The sequence below is a fragment of the Strix uralensis genome, chromosome 4, assembly GCF_047716275.1.
Source record: "Strix uralensis isolate ZFMK-TIS-50842 chromosome 4, bStrUra1, whole genome shotgun sequence".
NCBI lineage: Eukaryota > Metazoa > Chordata > Aves > Strigiformes > Strigidae > Strix > Strix uralensis.
This window is the reverse complement of record NC_133975.1, coordinates 104,914,901-104,932,526: the sequence shown is the minus strand read 5'-3', so window position 1 is coordinate 104,932,526 and position 17,626 is coordinate 104,914,901. Positions and strand designations below refer to the sequence as shown.

Below are 17,626 nucleotides of genomic sequence, written 5' to 3'. Positions count from 1 at the left end.
TGCTCCTTCTTCCTCTCAATGCAGCTCCAGTAATGAATCACTGGCTCCGTCACCCTTTGAAAGATGCATTGTTGCTTCCAGTTCCCCTCTACTACTTGCAGCCTGGGTACCGCAGGACGGGCCACCCTCCCTCTGACTGCTGGCCCACGCCACAGGGCGGCACGGCTCCTCCCCTGGCTCCCACAAGTGGTGGTGGCCCCAAACTTGCTGCCAGCCATCACCTGCCCCAGGAGAGGTCATGCTCGGAGTAAGCAGTTGGCTGAAAAAAAATAAATGGGAATATGAGAGAATGAGAGCTGTGTGAGGCAATGAGGATTTTATTAATAATCTGGTCTGGAGAATCTGCATCTAGGCAATACCCGGAGCATGCAGAACATGGGATATTTGGAGTTCAGAAGAATATGCATTTAACACCCCTGAGCCTGCCTTTAGCCTCTCTCAGTCTGTAAATCAGAGCTCACCTAACACCCCTATAAATGCAGCCTAACTCTTTGCTGTCCCTTGGAGCTCTTCTCCTAGCTTGCTCTCCTGCAGAGAATAACTGAGCTACCCCAGGCACTGCAGCGCCACTCTCATCAACAGTCACTTGAATAGGTCGAGGAAGGATGGGCTGGACCAGAACATGGCACCAGAAGCACATCCAGCCCTGGGCACAGCCAATGTTCCAGCTCTGAGCACAGCTCATAGCCACTCCAGAAAAAAATGAGGTTAAAACATTGGGAACTTCCCAAGCAGAACCCCAGAGCACCATGATAGGCATTCTGCACTGAGATACTTAAAGCCAAGCCCCCCTTAGCACTACCTCAGCAGCAGCTGCTGCTGGCACCCGTTGCCAGCCTCAAGCAATCTGTGGGTGGCAGGCTGGGGTTACCCCTCCCAGAGCCATTCAGTCTGCTGGGCTTCGGGGCTCCGGAGGACTTTCACCAGGAGAAGGAGCAGAGAGCCTGCCCTCCTCCAAAGAGGGTGTGCACAGGAAGAACAAACGGGCCCTCGGGTGGCAGTCCCAGGGCTTTTTGAGGAAGCACCCAGCCCAAAGTTCACCTTCTGTTGGTTGGGGTTTTTTTCTCTCAGGGTTACGCTCTTAGTATTGTCTAGTATTTCCTGCTTCCTCCCCTGGCAGCTCCCCTGGTAGCTGAGACACGCAGCCACAGCACTCAGTGCATTAGCCCCTGTGTTTGCCACATCCGTCCCCAGGGAAATCCCTGGGCACACACGCAGTTCAGCTTCTAATTAAGGCTTGCCGTGTGCCTGTCTGCTGCGGCCGGCGACTGCTGCTCACAGAGAAGCAATGCGCTGGCTTTTTATGTTTATCCAGAGTGATTTGCGCCCACCAGCTTTAGGCACAGGGGTTGCATGGGAGCACGAGGAGGCTCAGAGCAAACTATTTGCGGAAACAAACAGCTCTCACTGCCCACGCGCAGCCTCCCGCTTGGACAGCACAGTGTAACTCAGATCAGGGCTTTAGTTTTCTCAAAATGTCATCTAGTTCCACAGGGGAATTTGTATCCAGGTCCAGTTTTGACCTTCTAGATCAGTAATCCAAGCAGAAAGGAGAGCAACTCCCTCCTTGGCAGGCCCCATTGGCTGCCCACACTCACCCTCTGCCAGGCAGAGCTCCCTCTCCCGAATGCTCACCGGATCGCCTTTCTGCACAGTCCCACCGTGCTGCTCTCTCCCCCTTTGCAAGATTCCTACTTACTGGGAAGAACTAGAGCCTGTAACATTACCAAATGTCACAGCAGCCTGCAGGGGGAAAGTCCCTTTTTAATTATTAGCAAGCTCCTGGTTCATATTTTTCCTGTCAGGTGCTTCCACTCTTATCTGCAATCACAGAGGGGGCTGTACTGGTGGGGAGCAGTGTTATTCATATTGCTGAAGGGAAAGTTGTACAAGCTCAAGCAACCTGCTTCTCTTCTCTTCCCCCAGCCCAAGTCTCTTCTTTCCTACATGAAACACATGTGGAAGCAAGCTTTGCTGCATCAGGCAGCGAGCATCAGCTTAAAGTTTTGCAAGCAACATGCTCTAACAAAACTTCCATGTGAAAAATGAGAATGACACCAGAGAAAACTTGTCTTCCCAGTGGTAGCTGATTTCTAGTGACTTGACCTATATTTACCCTTAAGGCATAACAATAAAAGCACTTTAAGTTGATATAGTACATCTCATCCCTAAGGATCCCCAGAAATGCAACCAACTGATATATAAACAGCCCACAGTTAATACAGAGAAATGCAGATCTTCCCAAGGATGCAATACATCAGTTTAAGAGATGCCAAAAATAAGCTGCAGTCTAAAAATAAAAACAGAGACTAGTGTAGCCAGCCAGTAATCTAGATCCATTAGACTCTGGCCAGGACACCCTAGTTAACTCCATTTCTGTATATGTGGAACACGGGTAGGATTTTAAATGCCCTAATTTGGACCTTGGCTTTACGTGCCAAAAATTAACCCCCTCACTGAATAGTGTATCAGCTCAAATAAGGTGGAGAAATGCTTCCTAGTGCATCCACCACACTGCTTTTTGGAGAATCTGACTGTCCCATAATAGCCTCCAGTGAAAAAGTTTGAGGAGGTACAGATACAGACTACATTGCACATGTAACACCATCATCCCTCATCCCGGCTACCAAAAATGGACTTTGCTTAACTTTCCTTCTTCTCATTTGGCCATTTAAAAAAAATATATCTTTCAAATTAGTAACAGTCATATTATTATTAGAAAGCAGGAGGGAAATATGTTTTTCTTGTTTACCACTGGACTAATAGTTTGGAGCTGCCTGGTTCTTATCTCTACAGCAGCTGTAAATGGGAGCCTGAGATATGCAGATTTTAATTGCAACTTGTTATGAGAATGACAATGTTAAATGTTCCCTGGTTTCCATCGCACTAGCAAAGTCTGTAGACTTTTGGAGCAATAAACCGGAGTCCTGTTCCAAAGGGGTATCTGCACATGACTGTACACATGCAGACAGCAGGTTTACTTCGCTGATCTGCTTTGCTTTTGGTTTTAACAGCCTGGGCCAAGATCCTGCTGGATGCTGTGAACTACATTTCCTGGTACGTTTACTGCGAGCCACGCATAGTCCTCGAGATTAAGTGGGAGGAAACAGTTAATAGGTATCTGCAGCAGCAATCACAAAAGGATGAAGTTGAGGGACCAACTCTGGTAAATCAACAGCACCACAGCGACAGCACTAGACGGTTCTCATGATTAGTGTGGCAATCAGGAAATTACAGTTTAATGTGTTTGCTGGAGGCAGCAGCACGAGAATCTTCCATATACTTTAAAAACTGATTAAAACCCTACTGCCCCTTTTCAGTATTCAGGCACGCAAAGCTGCTTCTCGGAGCCCTGCCAGCTGCTTTCTGCAAGGTAGTATGAAAACAAACATCTCATCCCTGCAGCCCCACAGCTCTGCCAATTGAGTACTTGGTGCACCCGGAGTGGAGGAGGCTTTTGCAAAATCTAGCCCTTAGGTATCAGGTGTAAAATCACCTCTTGTGGTTACAGATTTTTACACTGTTAAACTGACTTTTAGTTAGTCCCTTGGTCTTGAAGTGCCCACTGGACCAGGCAGCAGAGACTGCTAACATAATCCCAAATAAAAAAATGCAGAGAGCATTAATCTCCTCTCAAGCTGATGAGCATAAAACCCACTCCTGTGAAATTAATGCAGACATAGCAGAGGTATTAAACCAGAATACACAAGAAGACAAAGAGGGTTCAGTTTGGCACAGATGACTGAAGCGTTCATAAAGTTTTTCTCCTGTTTCAGCAGGGCTAACTCCTGTCCCTGGATAGGTCCAGCTGCTCCATCCCCTGGGGGCACGCCTGACCCTCCCAAAACTGCAACACCTGGGTGAGAGGCCTGGTAAGAAATCAAAGTTGTGATAAGCTCCACCCAATAGCCAAAAATCATATATCCAAAAGCTGAGTTTGTTTCTTTCTATTCTTCTCTTGTGGACCATGTAGAAAATCATATAGAAGAACTGCTAGAATGTGTTAATTTTCAAAAAAAAAGGACAGTACCTCAGTAGCACAAAAGCAGCATCAATGACCTCCACCCCCACCACTTTAAAACCTTTGCTTTGTACTATCTTCTACACGCCATCCCTTTAAGCAAATACTGTACAATGACCTTGCTGGCTCCGAGGAGCTACAGAGAAGACAGCAGCTTTATTAGTTTTAATGTTAATGAGGCTTCTGCTTGCCCCTGAATCTGCAGCTGGGTGCTACTTTACATGTGGATCAGGGTTTAGGGTTGAATCCCTTCTCAATCCGTGCTTTTGGCTGCTTAATACCCAGGGGTGCTGCCCCATGTCTGGGGCCCCCTGCGAGGCCCGGGGCCAGCTGCAGAGCAGCTGTAGGGCAGCAGCATCTCCCTGGGGCAGGAAGTGGGCTGGCCTCGGCGTGACTTTCCATCCAGAAAACATTTTCCATCTCCTTTCCACCACCTACAACTGGCTGCAGTACCGCCAAGTTAAAATGCACAGAAAAAAAAAAGCATTTCGTGTGCCTCCGAAAAGAGGTTTCTGCTGGCAAATGCTTGCTAAAAATAGCCCCACGTTTGCCAGTGAGAACAGCTGGAGGGCACTTGCAGAAGGAAGCAAAGAACTCGCTTTGCTGAACTCAGTTTCCAGCCATCACAGCAAAGACGGGAAGTTTTAAAGTTTAATTTCTGCGTGGTTCTAGCAAAACCCCAACCGGAGGCAGCGTGGTCCTGGCTGGGCTTGATTCCCCTGCTAGTCAGAGCAGGCTCTTGCTTTCCAACTCCCCTCCTCCCTTCTTTGCAAGGAAGCAGATAGGAGGAGATTCATTTGTTAAATAAATTTCCCCTGCCAATTTACATTAAAAAGGGGAAACTGTTTCAAGAATCTTGCAAAACTTATAACCCTTAACCTATGGAAAGAGTTGTATGGCTTTTTTCTAAACCTGCCCAAAAGCACCACTGGGTTGTCCCAGGCCAAGTGACAAATAACAGAAAAAAAGTCCAGGAATGGCACAGCTGGGCTGAAAATCAGGAACATCTGCTCACAGAGAGTCAGGCATTCACCCTCTTCTCTGGCTCCCCCTTTCATCACTGGATTTTCTCATAAGTTCTTGTTCAAAGGGATGTCATCCCATGGGAAAACAACAAAAGGAAAAATGCACAGACACTGTTACTCAGCAAGGCCAGCAATAGTTGCAAGAGCAGAAAAATTCTTCATGGGAATCCCCCACATCTGAGAAGTAGAAGCAAAAATTCACCAGGGAAAAATTCAGCGCTGTCAGCCCTGCAGATCATGCCTTTTATCCATGTGGGAGCCTGCATTTATCCAGTTCTCATTACCCGTGGATGGCATGACAGCAGTAAAAAGGAGCAGAGAAGAATCATTAGGCATGGCCAGAGAAAGTAAGAATAATGGCAGAAGATGTAATTTCTTCTTTAAAAGGTTTGTTCCGTTACAGATATGTAACTTTTGAAAGAGGCCTGTTTAGTCCTGGACCAGAACTGGATGTACAGGAGTGGCGCAGAATTCTTCTGTTCATTCCTGATCCTGCTGCACTGAAACAGAGTGAAAACTTCCACAGCAGAGATGCAAAATCCTCTAAATGCTGAGGCAGCACCTGCACACCTGCAGGTTCTGGGACACTGTAACACCAGTCATGTGCACAACTACCTGAATCTCTCCAAAAAGTGATACCCCTCCCTGCCAAGCAACAGCAGGGCAGACCTGCAGTTGCCACCTCAGCATTGCTCTGGGTGATGTCTGGTTCCCTGAACTTTTCGTGTGACCTCGCTACCCTAGGCTGGCTACAAAGCCTGGGAGTCCCTCTCACCAGCCCTCAAAGGGGTCCTCACAGGGTCAGGGGTCTGCCGCTCTGCCGCTGTCTTGCCACACTGCACCTCGTGGGTGATGGAGCTTCTCTGTGTATGATCACCACCGCTTCGTACACCTACAGACTGGCCTTCTGGCCCAGACATCCCACAGCCCCTCTTACCAAACAGCGAGCTGGTGAAAAGTCGGGGGGGGGGGGGGGGGGGGGGGGGGGGGCTGCAGGGTGCCACCAAGACCAGCAGCGCCCTTTAGGTGCGGGTGGTCCCCACCACGCAAGGGAAGCCCAGCACAAAGAACCCCGTGGTGTGTAAGGGGACGCTGCAGCCTGCAAGGGGACCCCCACGGCTGTGGGCACACCCGCTGCCCCGTCGGGGAAGGGGCACCGGGAGCCCCACGACCGTGCAGAGCAGGGAAAGCCCCCCGGGAAAGCCGGCAAGGGGCAGCCGCCCGGGGCGCAGCAGGGAAGTACCGACGGGGACGCCGGGGAGGCGAGTACTTCCCCCCCTCGACGTGGAAAAACGCCAAGTCCCCTCCTGGGCCGGCCCCTTCCCACCCCTCGGAGGGGCGTTGGAGGGGAGGGAAGGGGCCGGCCCGAGCCGATCCGCCCTCCCTGCCAGCGCCGCCGGCGCCGAGCAGGACCAGACCCGTCTGTCGGGCTTTGAGTGGCTGGAAATTCCCGTCCTCGGCGGCTCCTCCCCCGCAGAAATCCCCTCGCCGGGGTGTATATGCGAAGCGCCGCCGCCGCCGCCGCTCACTCGCAGCGAGCCGAAGCTCCGCCGCCATGATCAGCGCCCGCTGCCCCGTCGAGCCGCCGGTAATGGAGGGCTACGAGCAACCGAAGAAAGAGCGTCAAGGCGGGTTCCCGCTCGACGATCGGCACGACAGCGGCCTGGACTCCATGAAGGAGGAGGAGTACCGGCAGCTGGTGAAGGAGCTGGAGGACATACGCCTGCAGCCCCGCGAGCCGCCCGCCTGGGCGCAGCAGCTGACGGAGGACGGGGACACGTAAGTGGGGGTCGAAAAAGGGAGCGTTGGGGGGGGAGGACGGGACGGACAGACGGACACGGCGGGACCGTGGCGCGGTGAGGACGGGACAGGATGTGCTGCCGGCGGGGAGGCGCCGGGCTGGGCCGCGCCGCGGCGGGGAGGGAGGGCGGGAAGCGCGGGGGGGAGGACGGAAAGTCCCTGGAGGGGCGCCAGGGAGAGGCGGCTCCGCGGCCGGCGGAAAGCCCCGGCCGCCGAAAGCCCCGGCTTGCGACACCGCCCGTGACCCTGCCCCGAGCCCGCCTGGCCCCGCTGCCCCGCGGGGTCGGGGGTGGGGTGGCTGACGTGGGATTTGGGGGTTTGAACGCGGGTCGGTTAAAAGATTTATTTGTCTTGAGTCTTTATGTAATTATTTATTCGTTTTCCTGCAGTTTTCTCCACTTGGCGATTATTCACGAGGAAAAAGCCCTGAGCCTGGAGGTGATCCGGCAGGCGGCCGGGGACCGCGCTTTCCTGAACTTCCAGAACAACCTCAGCCAGGTACTTTCACCTCTGCAGCCCCCAATCCGGATCAGCCTTTGCCACCCCCACAAAAGCCCTCAGGGGAATTCCTCCCCAAAAAGTCCTTTTTTAATCTTTTTTCCTTTTTAATTGATGGAATTAACTAAATCAAAGCCTACATTCAGGAAAGTCCCCAGCTGGCTCCAGCCAGTGTTAGTACGCTTCCTCTCCCCGGAGAGTGACATTTAATGCCTGCATTTTTCAAATATGATGCAATGGGTTGCATCCCTCTTTATTGGGATGTTAATGATACCCTTCATATGGATTGACTGTTTGGTATCCAGAGAGCCCTAAGTTCATCACTTCCAGACGAAAGGGCAACTATACAATATGTTGGGAAGCATAAAGAACTGAGTTAATGGGGTGTGTTTTTAATTGGGGTCACAAATCACCGAGCAGTCAAGGGGTCTGTTTGTCCAGATGTTGCTGCCAAGTTTGCGGTGTAGCTTACAGGTCTGCATTTTCTGTTTTGCCTGCAGACTCCTCTTCACTTGGCAGCGATCACTGATCAGCCTGAAATTGCCGAGCACCTTCTGAAGGCTGGATGCGACCTGGAAATCAGGGACTTCCGAGGAAACACCCCCCTGCACATTGCCTGCCATCAGGGCTCGCTCAGGACCGTCAGCGTCCTTACGCAGTACTGCCAGCAGCACCACCTCCTCGCTGTCCTGCAAGCCACCAACTACAATGGTACGAGCACGCTACTGTACATCGATGTCTGTGTGATGTACAGAGAGTAGGGTTGATGTCCTTTAGAGCTCAGAGATCTCTGGAGAGGTGGAGAAGGAGCGTTATACCCATTTGAGAGTTGAGCCCAAAGCACACAGCAGTGTCTGACTTCTTTAAAATGTCACTGTCTTGTAGGCCTCCTCACTGTTGATTATTGGCTCTCGTGGCTTTGAATTTTGCATTTTTAATGAGTAATTTTGTAGTGCTCCTTTTTTTTTTTTTTGTTACAATAAGTTGCACTGGAGTAAAGCCTCCAAGAAATCTTTCCAAAATCCAACCCTGTTATTTGTACTTACTGGAAGCTGGAAAGCTCTTCTGGAAAACACTCTTTTGCTGTGGATGAATTGCAAACTTAGACATCATCCTGTCCTATCATCTTGACTTTAACTGAATGATAGGGCATTAGGTTAGACTTACTCAAATTTTGCCTTAATTTTTGTTTTGCAGGACATACATGTCTCCATTTGGCATCTATTCAAGGATACCTGGCTATTGTCGAATACTTGCTGTCCTTGGGAGCAGATGTAAATGCTCAGGTATGTAGTGTATACCATGAATTTAACTGATCAGGGCTGTGTAGTCATAAGAATCAACAGGTCTGGCACCAGCTCTGGCTCTCCTAACATGCCAAACATTGTGTTACTTTCACACAGGAGCCGTGCAACGGCAGAACGGCACTACATTTGGCTGTCGACCTGCAGAATTCAGACCTGGTGTCGCTTCTGGTGAAACATGGGGCGGATGTGAACAAAGTGACCTACCAGGGCTATTCCCCTTATCAGCTCACATGGGGAAGAGACAACTCCAGCATACAGGAACAGCTGAAGCTGCTGACCACAGCCGACCTGCAGATGTTGCCAGAAAGTGAGGACGAGGAGAGCAGTGAATCGGAGGCTGAATTCACGGAGGATGAAGTAAGTAGCTATTTTCACCTTTTCAGGAGAAGGGGAAAGTTCCGCCCTTCGTAGGGGTTTTTTTGTTGGTACTGCTCTGATGACATATTCCAGTGACCTCTCACCTATATAACTGACAGGTATACATAGCCCATAAAGTAAGGTTATGCGATCAACCATCAGCAAGACGGCAGTTGGGGCAAGCATATCTATAGAATAAGAATAAAACGTAAGAAATAACATGAGGGAACAGAGGTTAACTTCATGCAACGTGGTTGTTCCTGACACGTACAGAACCTCCTGAGATAAATTTCAAGTTAATGGGTGGTTTTCTCCTCCCCAGCATTTGTTTTTGTAACATTCTCAGTGCTTTTAAATGGCAAATGTAACCATTTTAGTGTAGAAATTTTATACGCTACCAAAGTCAGGGCATGCAGAATTTGGCAGTTATCCCAGAGTGGATATGATACTCTCAGTAAGAGTTTTGTATTAACAGCCTTTTGTTTTTTCTTGCAGCTTATGTATGATGACTGCCTTATTGGAGGACGACAGCTGGCATTTTAAAGCAGAGCTTTCTGTGAAAAGTGACTGTGTACATATGTTTAAAAAAAGGACTGACTTTCTTCATTTAAAAAGAAAGTCGCAATTTGGAGGGAAAAAAACAGGAGGGAAATACTACACTGCCCATCAAGGAGCATGTAATTGTAACAGGACGGTTCCAGGTTCTGGCCTGTTTAAATGCAGGAGAGGGATGTGTAACACCAGTAGAGATCTGTGATCATGCACATTACCTGATAAAGAGCCACATAGCCACTCTTCTCAACTCTACAGAGGTAACAGACTGCACATCCAACCTGCTGGTTACAGAGAGCTATCTTGTGGCATTAAGTACCATGAGGAACACGTGTCCTTTCGTGGCAAGCCAGGCTCATATCAACACCCCATCTTCTCGGAGACTGTGTGTTAATTTGTGTTGCGCTGGTGGTGTTCCCTGGCCTTACTGACCAACCTCAGCTGCTCTTGGTGCGGCATCCCAGGCAGAGGAGTCAAACCAAGGGACTGGTGACCTCCTGGCTGCCAGGAGAAAGTAGCAATAATGTTGACTGTGGGCATTGGAAACAGTGTGTTTCACACCGTGTGTGTCATAATTGCTACACTTTTTAGCAATTGTATATTGTGTAAATACTGTACATTTTTTGTTTATAATTATTTTGGTACATGTGAGATATGTATTTATTAAAAAAGTCAGATTACTGTATCTGGTCTGTGAAATGGTTCATTGCCCACCTCGTCGTCTGGAGATAAGTGGGAATCCACCTGGTTTGCTTTTTAAGAAACATTTAACACCTAGTAGACGAATGGGGTCACAGGCTCAGGGGTTTTAGGTGGTTCACCTCGGCAGCAGTAGGACATCTAAGCAGCTCACAGCTCTCAGCCCTTCTGCTGCAGCTAATTTTGGAAGCAGACGTAGGTGTAATTTCCTGCGCCCGTTGCGGCAGGCAGGCCAGGGGGGCTGGGATTCCCCCTCTGTCACCCAAGCACCAGGCTGCCCGGCTGCTAGAGAGGGGGTTTTGAGATCGTCTAGCAGCACCCACCCATCCGCCCTCATGGCACCTTTTGTTCCAGCTCTGATACCCAGCAGCTCTTGCCGGGACTTGCCAGGGGAGGCTGGAGGTTTGCAGAGCAGCCCCGTGCCTGCTCACCCTCTCATTTATCACTCAGCCCAGATCCGGTTTGAACTTGGACACCTTCGGATTTTCCAAAGGGGATTTCCGCGGGAAGAAGGAGCACATGCCCGGGAACACAGGCTGCTGCCTTCTACCCCTGAAATTCAGGCGTGGGGCCTCCCCTGCTCCCCTCTGCAGGAGCTACAGCTCTCATTGTCTAATTCACAGTGGTGGAGGATGTGGCTTTAACTTGCTTCAGTTACTCCTGTGTGTTTCTCTCCAGCATTCAGGCAGAATCACTTTGCTCAAATTCTCACCTGCACCTGATTATCTGTTGGCAGTGTGTCGCAGTGCAGGACTAATTTTAGCCCATTGTGTGACCACATAAAGGATGGGTTGAGTGAAGGGTGACCATGTCCTGTTCCAGCTGTGCCATAACCCCGTGGATGGGGACGGAGTGCAGCAGAGCTTCTGATGCAGGACCAAGCTCTGCCAAGAGTGTTGGCCAGGGGACTTCTGTGCTTGCTGGTGCCCAGCCGGGCCCAGGCCACCGCAGAAGGCCATGGTTCCAGATTGCACAGGGACACCCATTCCCTTTTCAGCCCTGCTCTTCCCCAGGGGTTCCTGATACATGACCTGCTCTAAGGAGGGCTCTCTGGTATGAGGAAGAGCACCACAGCTGGCTGGGTGCTTCCTAATTTGCATGGGAGCCAAAGGCCGTTGTGGAAAGGATTATTATAAAATTGTCATCCTGAGTCATTTTTATATCCCTTCCACTCTCATTGCATGAGCACAGCTCAGGTGTATGCACTGAAACTTCCTTCTGGCAGAGAGGGCTGTGCCTGCATTGCAAACCTGCAAAGTTTTCCAGGTATGGGGCTGGGTGAGAATCTGCCAAACCCTTCTTCTTCTTGGGGACTCACCCTGCACTCTTGAACAACTGCTAAATCTGAGCTGGGGATGGGGACTGGGGGGGTTTGTCCACCTGCTGTTACACGTTTTTTGCCAGCAAAGAATCCCAAGTGACTTTCAGCCTTTCTTGACTAAACACGATGTCGCCACGGTTGAAAATAGAAAAGGCAGTGTTCCTCTCATTAGCCACGCTCAGGTTCCTCCTTGCAAAATAGGAGCTGGAAATGCTGTCAAGGCCCTGCAGAGTCATTCACCAGCTATAGATATCAGTGTTCTGGAAGTGCTCTGGTACACGGCTGGACCTGGTATGCAAATATTTAAATAGATACCATCTGAATGCAAATACTTTTTATTCGAAGGCCAGAGGGAGGGAGGAAAGTGCAGTTATCAGCAATACCAGATTGGTCAAGTAGTTTCAGAGGCAGTGGTACATTCTCTGCTGTCCATTGTAACATTCAAACAGTACCTTGGGAAGGTGCTGCTATAATCTTGCAAGAATTCTATAATGACTTAATAAATTAAGCAAATGCTTTACTGTACAAGGAAGTTTTGCAGCTAAACAAATCATTGCCCAGGTACCGCAGGCTGGTTATGCTACTGTTTGCCTCTGCCAGCCATGTGAAAGTAACCAAGTATCGTATGCAGAGGAACCACAGGTAAAGCAAGTAGGACGGAGATTAATGTGAGAATATGTGTTTGCTAGCAAAATAGGTTGGGGCATGTTGTGTATTTGTGCATTGCTAACGTGGGGCTATTCAGTGCAGAACTTTGCCTGTTCACTTGATGATATAACAAGATTGTCCACAGTAGGTCACCCCCCGCACCCCAGTTTCAAACACGTGCCCTTAACTGCTGCATGTCCAACCTGTCTCTGGCTTCTTCACGCCTATGCCTTTAGAAAGATCTTCTGAGAGTGGTTTTAGTGATAACCTGCCTTCATGCTACCTTCCTGACACTCTGGCAGATATGTTACATGCTTCCATTTGTAGGACTTGGAGCAAGAACTCCCTACACAACTGTTTTGCCAGCATCACTTTTTCCTTATTCAGTCACCACAGCTGCTATTAGCAGAGCATGCTAGCTTGCTGTTGCTTGTCCTCCTGCCAGTGCTTCCCTGTGCTGGCCCAGGGTTCAAAATTCTCTCCCAGCACCTTCGCCACCTGCCCTGGCTGGCTCAGCGAGCTTCAAGGGCAGCCATGCTGCTGCAGATCAAGGTCCTGTGAAGTTCAGTTTCAGTTTCCTGACTCTGACCCTCTCTCCATTAGCCTTCTTCCTCTCCTCAGCTCCTGCCACGTCTCTGTCCTCTGCTCTTACTGCTCTCAGCACCCATATCCACCTCTGCCTGCTGTTTTCACCCTTCCAGGGTGAGCACCTTTCTGCAGGTTTTCCCTCTCCCTTCTCCTGCAACACCAGCTCACCATGAACTTAATCATCCATCATGCTATTGCACAGCATGAGGCTGCATTTTTGTTTCCAGCCGTTCCCTGCTGCTCATTCTTGTAAATGTCATTGATAATCCCACAGGGATATTCCCCATACTTCCTTATATTGCACACAAAGAGTTGAACTCCCCATTTCCTTCCACACCTGCCTCTTCCTCCTCACACTCCAGCACCCTGCAGATCCCCCTTGCCCCACCCACCACCCAGGGGCCACCTTCAGTCCCTGCTCTCCTGCCTTTCAGCTCACTCAGCATCAGCCCTGGATTTCTCAAGAACCTTATGGTGGTGACAGATAAAATGCAGGCTGCCAGGGCGGCAATGGCACAGAACAGACCCCCACGGCCTGATTTTTACCCAGTAAATTTGGAACCCTTCTCTTCCATTCACTGCAGCTTTGGGAAGTGTTAAAAGCAAGGGCAAAAGGCAACCCTGCACCTAGGGACATGCACAGGGAGGCTGCGCCCTCCCACTGGCTCCAGTGCCAGCCTGACCTTTACAGTCGTGAGCAAAAACCTTTCACCATGCTCTGCTGCTCTCAGGTGATGGTGCAGCGTGCTCCTCTCACGCAGCTTGGGCTGTGTGGGCTGTTTGATGCATAGGTGTGGGTGTCTCAGCTCCATCAGCAGGGAAAGGTGACATGAGCAGCCCCAGGAGCTGCCTGCCCACCTGCCTGCTAATGGGCTTGGACATCATGAGGGGCCACAGTCCTAACTTGGAGGCCTTAATTCTTGCTGTCCTCATCATTCTTCAGTCTTTTAATGTGTGAAGGGGCTCCCTATTGACTGCTTAGCATTTTACACACCAAGAAGGACTATAGGGCCACACAGGGGCCAATGGACAGTGTTTACCAAGCATGTACCCTGCATCCAGCTTGTGGACACATCTAACCTGCCTGCCCCAGCAGGACTTGATGCACCAGAAGGCAGTGAGGCCACCAGGTCCCTTAATCTATCCTCAAAAGTGGCAGCCCCACTGCTGCTGGTTTTGCTACACAGCTTCAGTTCAGATTTGTATGAGCATGGTGGTTGAGTGAGGAAAGGAAAAGGTGGAACCAGCAACAAAACCTGAGGAAAGACACCATGGAGGAGGACAAGTATAATTTGTGACCTATTTTAATGGAAAATCTTCAATGGTGGTGAACTCTGGGCCAGGGAGGGGCCCAGCACAGATAATTTTTCTGCAGAAACTGAGATGTGGAAATAATTAAGCATCTGGTTGTTCCTAAAAGAAAGAATTGCAGAATGGAGTGCAGGGATGGCAGGGACAAAAGCCCTGGACAAAAGCCCACTCCCACTTCAGGGGGGTGGAGAATGGGATTTTCCAGCATTGCCATGCTTCCAGCAGCAGCATTTTGCTGGAGAGCGAGAGCTACACAGGACCCTGGGGGACGAGGGAGCAGGAAAGTCCTGTCCCCTCACACCAGCCAGGACAGCACCAGCAAGCACATGTCACAGGTCTGGCACCTCTCACCTCCCCATCAGACAGCTCTCTGAAGGGTTAAAATCAGGGCCAAAAGGCTCCCTTTAACCACTGACACATTTATCAGGCCATAATGTAAGAAGACAAGTCCAGAGGGGTTGAAACAGAAACTCCCCCCAACACCTAGGAGGTTTGACTGCCCTCCCTCCCCTTGCTCCAATGCTCAGATTTTCCCAGGACCATCTCCTTGTCCAGTTTTCCAAACAGGACTTTCCAGTCCCTGTCAGAAGAGAGCTGGGGTTTTCCCCACTCACTCTTTTCTGCAGTTTTACCTCTTCACAGCAGCCATGAGCCATGGCACCAGGCTCCATTGCCTCTCCAGCAGCGGGGGTACAGCCTCCTGCCTGCCCACCGCCAGCCCTGGGGGCTTCCCTCCTCCAAAGGAACAAGCCTGCACCCCTTAAATTTAAATCCTTTTCTCATTCCCAGTTTTAGCTAATTCAGATTCATTTTCCTGCACATCTTTCAAGGGAAACTCTTCATCCCTCCAGCTGAAAGAAAAAAAGAGCAAATGTGTGCAAAGTGCTGCAAGAAAGAGCCTTAAAACACAAATATTTTTAACACACTTGCACTCCATGAAGGGCGCACAGCTGCAATTACAGTGCAACACTTAGCTCAGTTAATTATTACCCCTGGATTTCAGTAGCTCGGAGGAGGGAGTTTCCCAAGGCTCTACAGAAGATCTCTGTGAGCGCTGCTGCTCCGCTTCAGCAACTCTCCTTGTTTGCTCCAGGGAGTGCCCAGGCGTTGAGTGAGACGCAGCCCCCGGGGAGGAGCACTGGCCGGTGTTAAAGGAGAGCCCATGGTGTTCACTCATGCAGAGTGGAAGGACGCACATGGTATTTTGCCGCTCTGTCTGGGAAAAGGACGTGCCATGTCTCAGTCAAAGCTCTGTGTGCATGCTGAGCCGAGAAGGACTGAGAGTCGGTAAGGATGGCTGCCTGGCCTGTGCAGCACGCAGAATGAAACCACCCTCTTCTTTTGTTTTTTTCTAATAGGATGGGTTTACATTCTGGCATGTGTCAAGGCTGATGCTTCTGGTTTTCATCTAAAAACTTAGACCTGACTTCTAGCAGCAGCTTCTCTGAGACGTTTTGTCCCAGCAAAGAAAACAAACAAGCCGTCCTCCAAGCTGCATGGAGGCTCCTTATCCTGGGCTGTGCGGAGGGCGGCTTGGGGAAAACCCTCTGGAGGAGGGGGATTCACACCACCCACTCACCCCTAAGCACACCTGACCTCCACCTCCTCTCAAACATCCCATGAAATTTCCTGAGATGTACTAAAACATCCAACATCGTCTGTCCATCCATCTGCCCCAGACCTCTCCATGCTCCCATCCTTGCAACCCTGACCCCCAGCAGCAGCCAGCAGAAATGCATGGTGCCAAGATGCTGGACTACCCCACGGCAGCGAGGGAAAGCTCGCAAACTGCCATGTCTCCTGCCTTGACAATCACTGTCACAAGACAGAGCTCAAACATGTGGAAACTGAAATAACTAGGCAGCAGTGTGGGAGGCTGGCAGGCTTTGCCTGCGGTCAGCTGGGTTTAAACAGGCAATCAAACAGCACGAAGGCATGTTCAGCAACTGTGAAATGGCAAGAAGGCAGAGGGGAAATTGTCAGCAGTGCCACTGGGGTGACTAGGTGAGACACCACCGGCAGCAGACACAGGTCCAGCAGGTCCCCCAGGTCCACTGCCGAGGTGGTCTCATCCCCTTCACAGCCCAGGTAGGACTTTTCACACAAAAATGCTTAGGCTTTCCCCATGATATCCTCCCCTCTGGCTCTGTCCCAGGGGAAGGGAGGTGAGCAGGTCCAGGAAAGGCTGGGACTTTTGGCTGGGATTGCCTTCTGCCCCTGGGTGATGGCATGCAAATCCAGTTTCCCTTCCCCATGCAGCTGACTCCTAAGGTGATCTGATCACCCACTTCCCTCTGTGAGCCGCTCTCTATCTGAGGGACTTGCAGAGTAAGGAAATGATAACTCTTCGTTTCCTTTTTCAGAGAAGTCCGGGCAAAGTGGGAAAAGGAAACGGCGCAGGTTACTTGGAAGTTGGCGTTCCTTCCATGAACAGTTTCAGGCGCATGGTGGCATGACCAAACCTTCCCAGGCATGGTGCTCTGGGAAGCCTCTTCCTTAAAACAGCTGTGCTGAGAGGCAGAAGACAAGAGAAATGAGCTGCATCCATGCACTGCACAAAATTAGAGAAGAGCGTCTCAGTAGAGCACATTGCAGCTCCGTGCCACAAGAATGACCACAGACATTTCTCACAAAAGACTGTGCAGAAGTGCGTGCAGAAGGTGTGAGCCTAGCATTCTGGGAATGAGTGCTAATATCTCTAAATTTTCTGATTTGAGTTTAAGAACAAGTGGAATAATTCAAAATGTTCTGGTTTTCAAAGGAAATGTATTGCTCTGCTTTGTTTCAGCTAGAAACAATGTATCATTTAAAAAAATTGGTATGATTAAAATTGTATTGAGAACTTTCTAACTGAAACAGATTACTTCTGTAGACTCAGGAAACAAGAATTTATTTCATTTTTTCTTACTCATTGGAAACTTCAGGTGTTTGCTTTCTCACTCACCTGAAAAATTTTTCTCCTAAGCTTTTGCAGTTGCAACATAGCAGAATTTCCTCTCCCACTCTTTTCCTTAGTCATGTGAACTGGGTATACCTCCGATCTGGGGCTTACTGTGTTGTCTCTGAAAAGCCAACCCCCAAATTTGCATCCAATTGCCATCAATATAATAGCTATTAAACTCCTCGTGCTTGCACAGGGGCAAGTCTTCAGTTAGCCTTACAGCTAGCAGCCTTCTATCAGGTCTGCTTGGCTGCCTCTCACTGTCACAGCACTCACCCCCCTCACACGTGTACCTCCTATTCCCTCTACCCATTGACTCCATCTTTTGGCTGCTCTAAATATACCAAGAAGAAAACTCAGTTCATGGGAGGTGATATTTTCAAAATTGATTCTGAGGGCACTCTTGTGCTGAAAGTTTTGGGGCTGTAAATCCATCTGTGGCAAGTGTACAGCTTCTGGTAGGTAAACTGATGCTGATTCTGACACCAACCAGTGTTGTGCTGTTGGACATTCTGCCCATGAGTTAGACCGTGTCTGGAGACTGATTCAGCCCAAGGT

The 17,626-nt window shown here is 50.0% G+C and overlaps 1 protein-coding gene and 1 long non-coding RNA gene across 2 annotated transcripts; both read left to right on the top strand.

Moving 5' to 3' along the window:
• Positions 1-6,487: 6,487 nt before the first annotated feature.
• On the top strand, positions 6,488-10,245 carry NFKBIA (NFKB inhibitor alpha). Its single transcript, XM_074868300.1, has 6 exons — positions 6,488-6,825; positions 7,236-7,344; positions 7,845-8,055; positions 8,542-8,630; positions 8,748-9,008; positions 9,504-10,245. Exons 1-6 carry the CDS (start codon positions 6,602-6,604, stop codon positions 9,549-9,551), a joined length of 942 nt encoding a protein of 313 aa, XP_074724401.1. The 5' UTR covers positions 6,488-6,601; the 3' UTR covers positions 9,552-10,245.
• A 4,964-nt stretch (positions 10,246-15,209) lies between these two features.
• On the top strand, positions 15,210-16,983 carry LOC141942262 (uncharacterized). Its single transcript, XR_012628586.1, has 2 exons — positions 15,210-15,414; positions 16,491-16,983. It is a non-coding gene; the product is annotated as an uncharacterized LOC141942262 (long non-coding RNA).
• Positions 16,984-17,626: the final 643 nt, after the last annotated feature.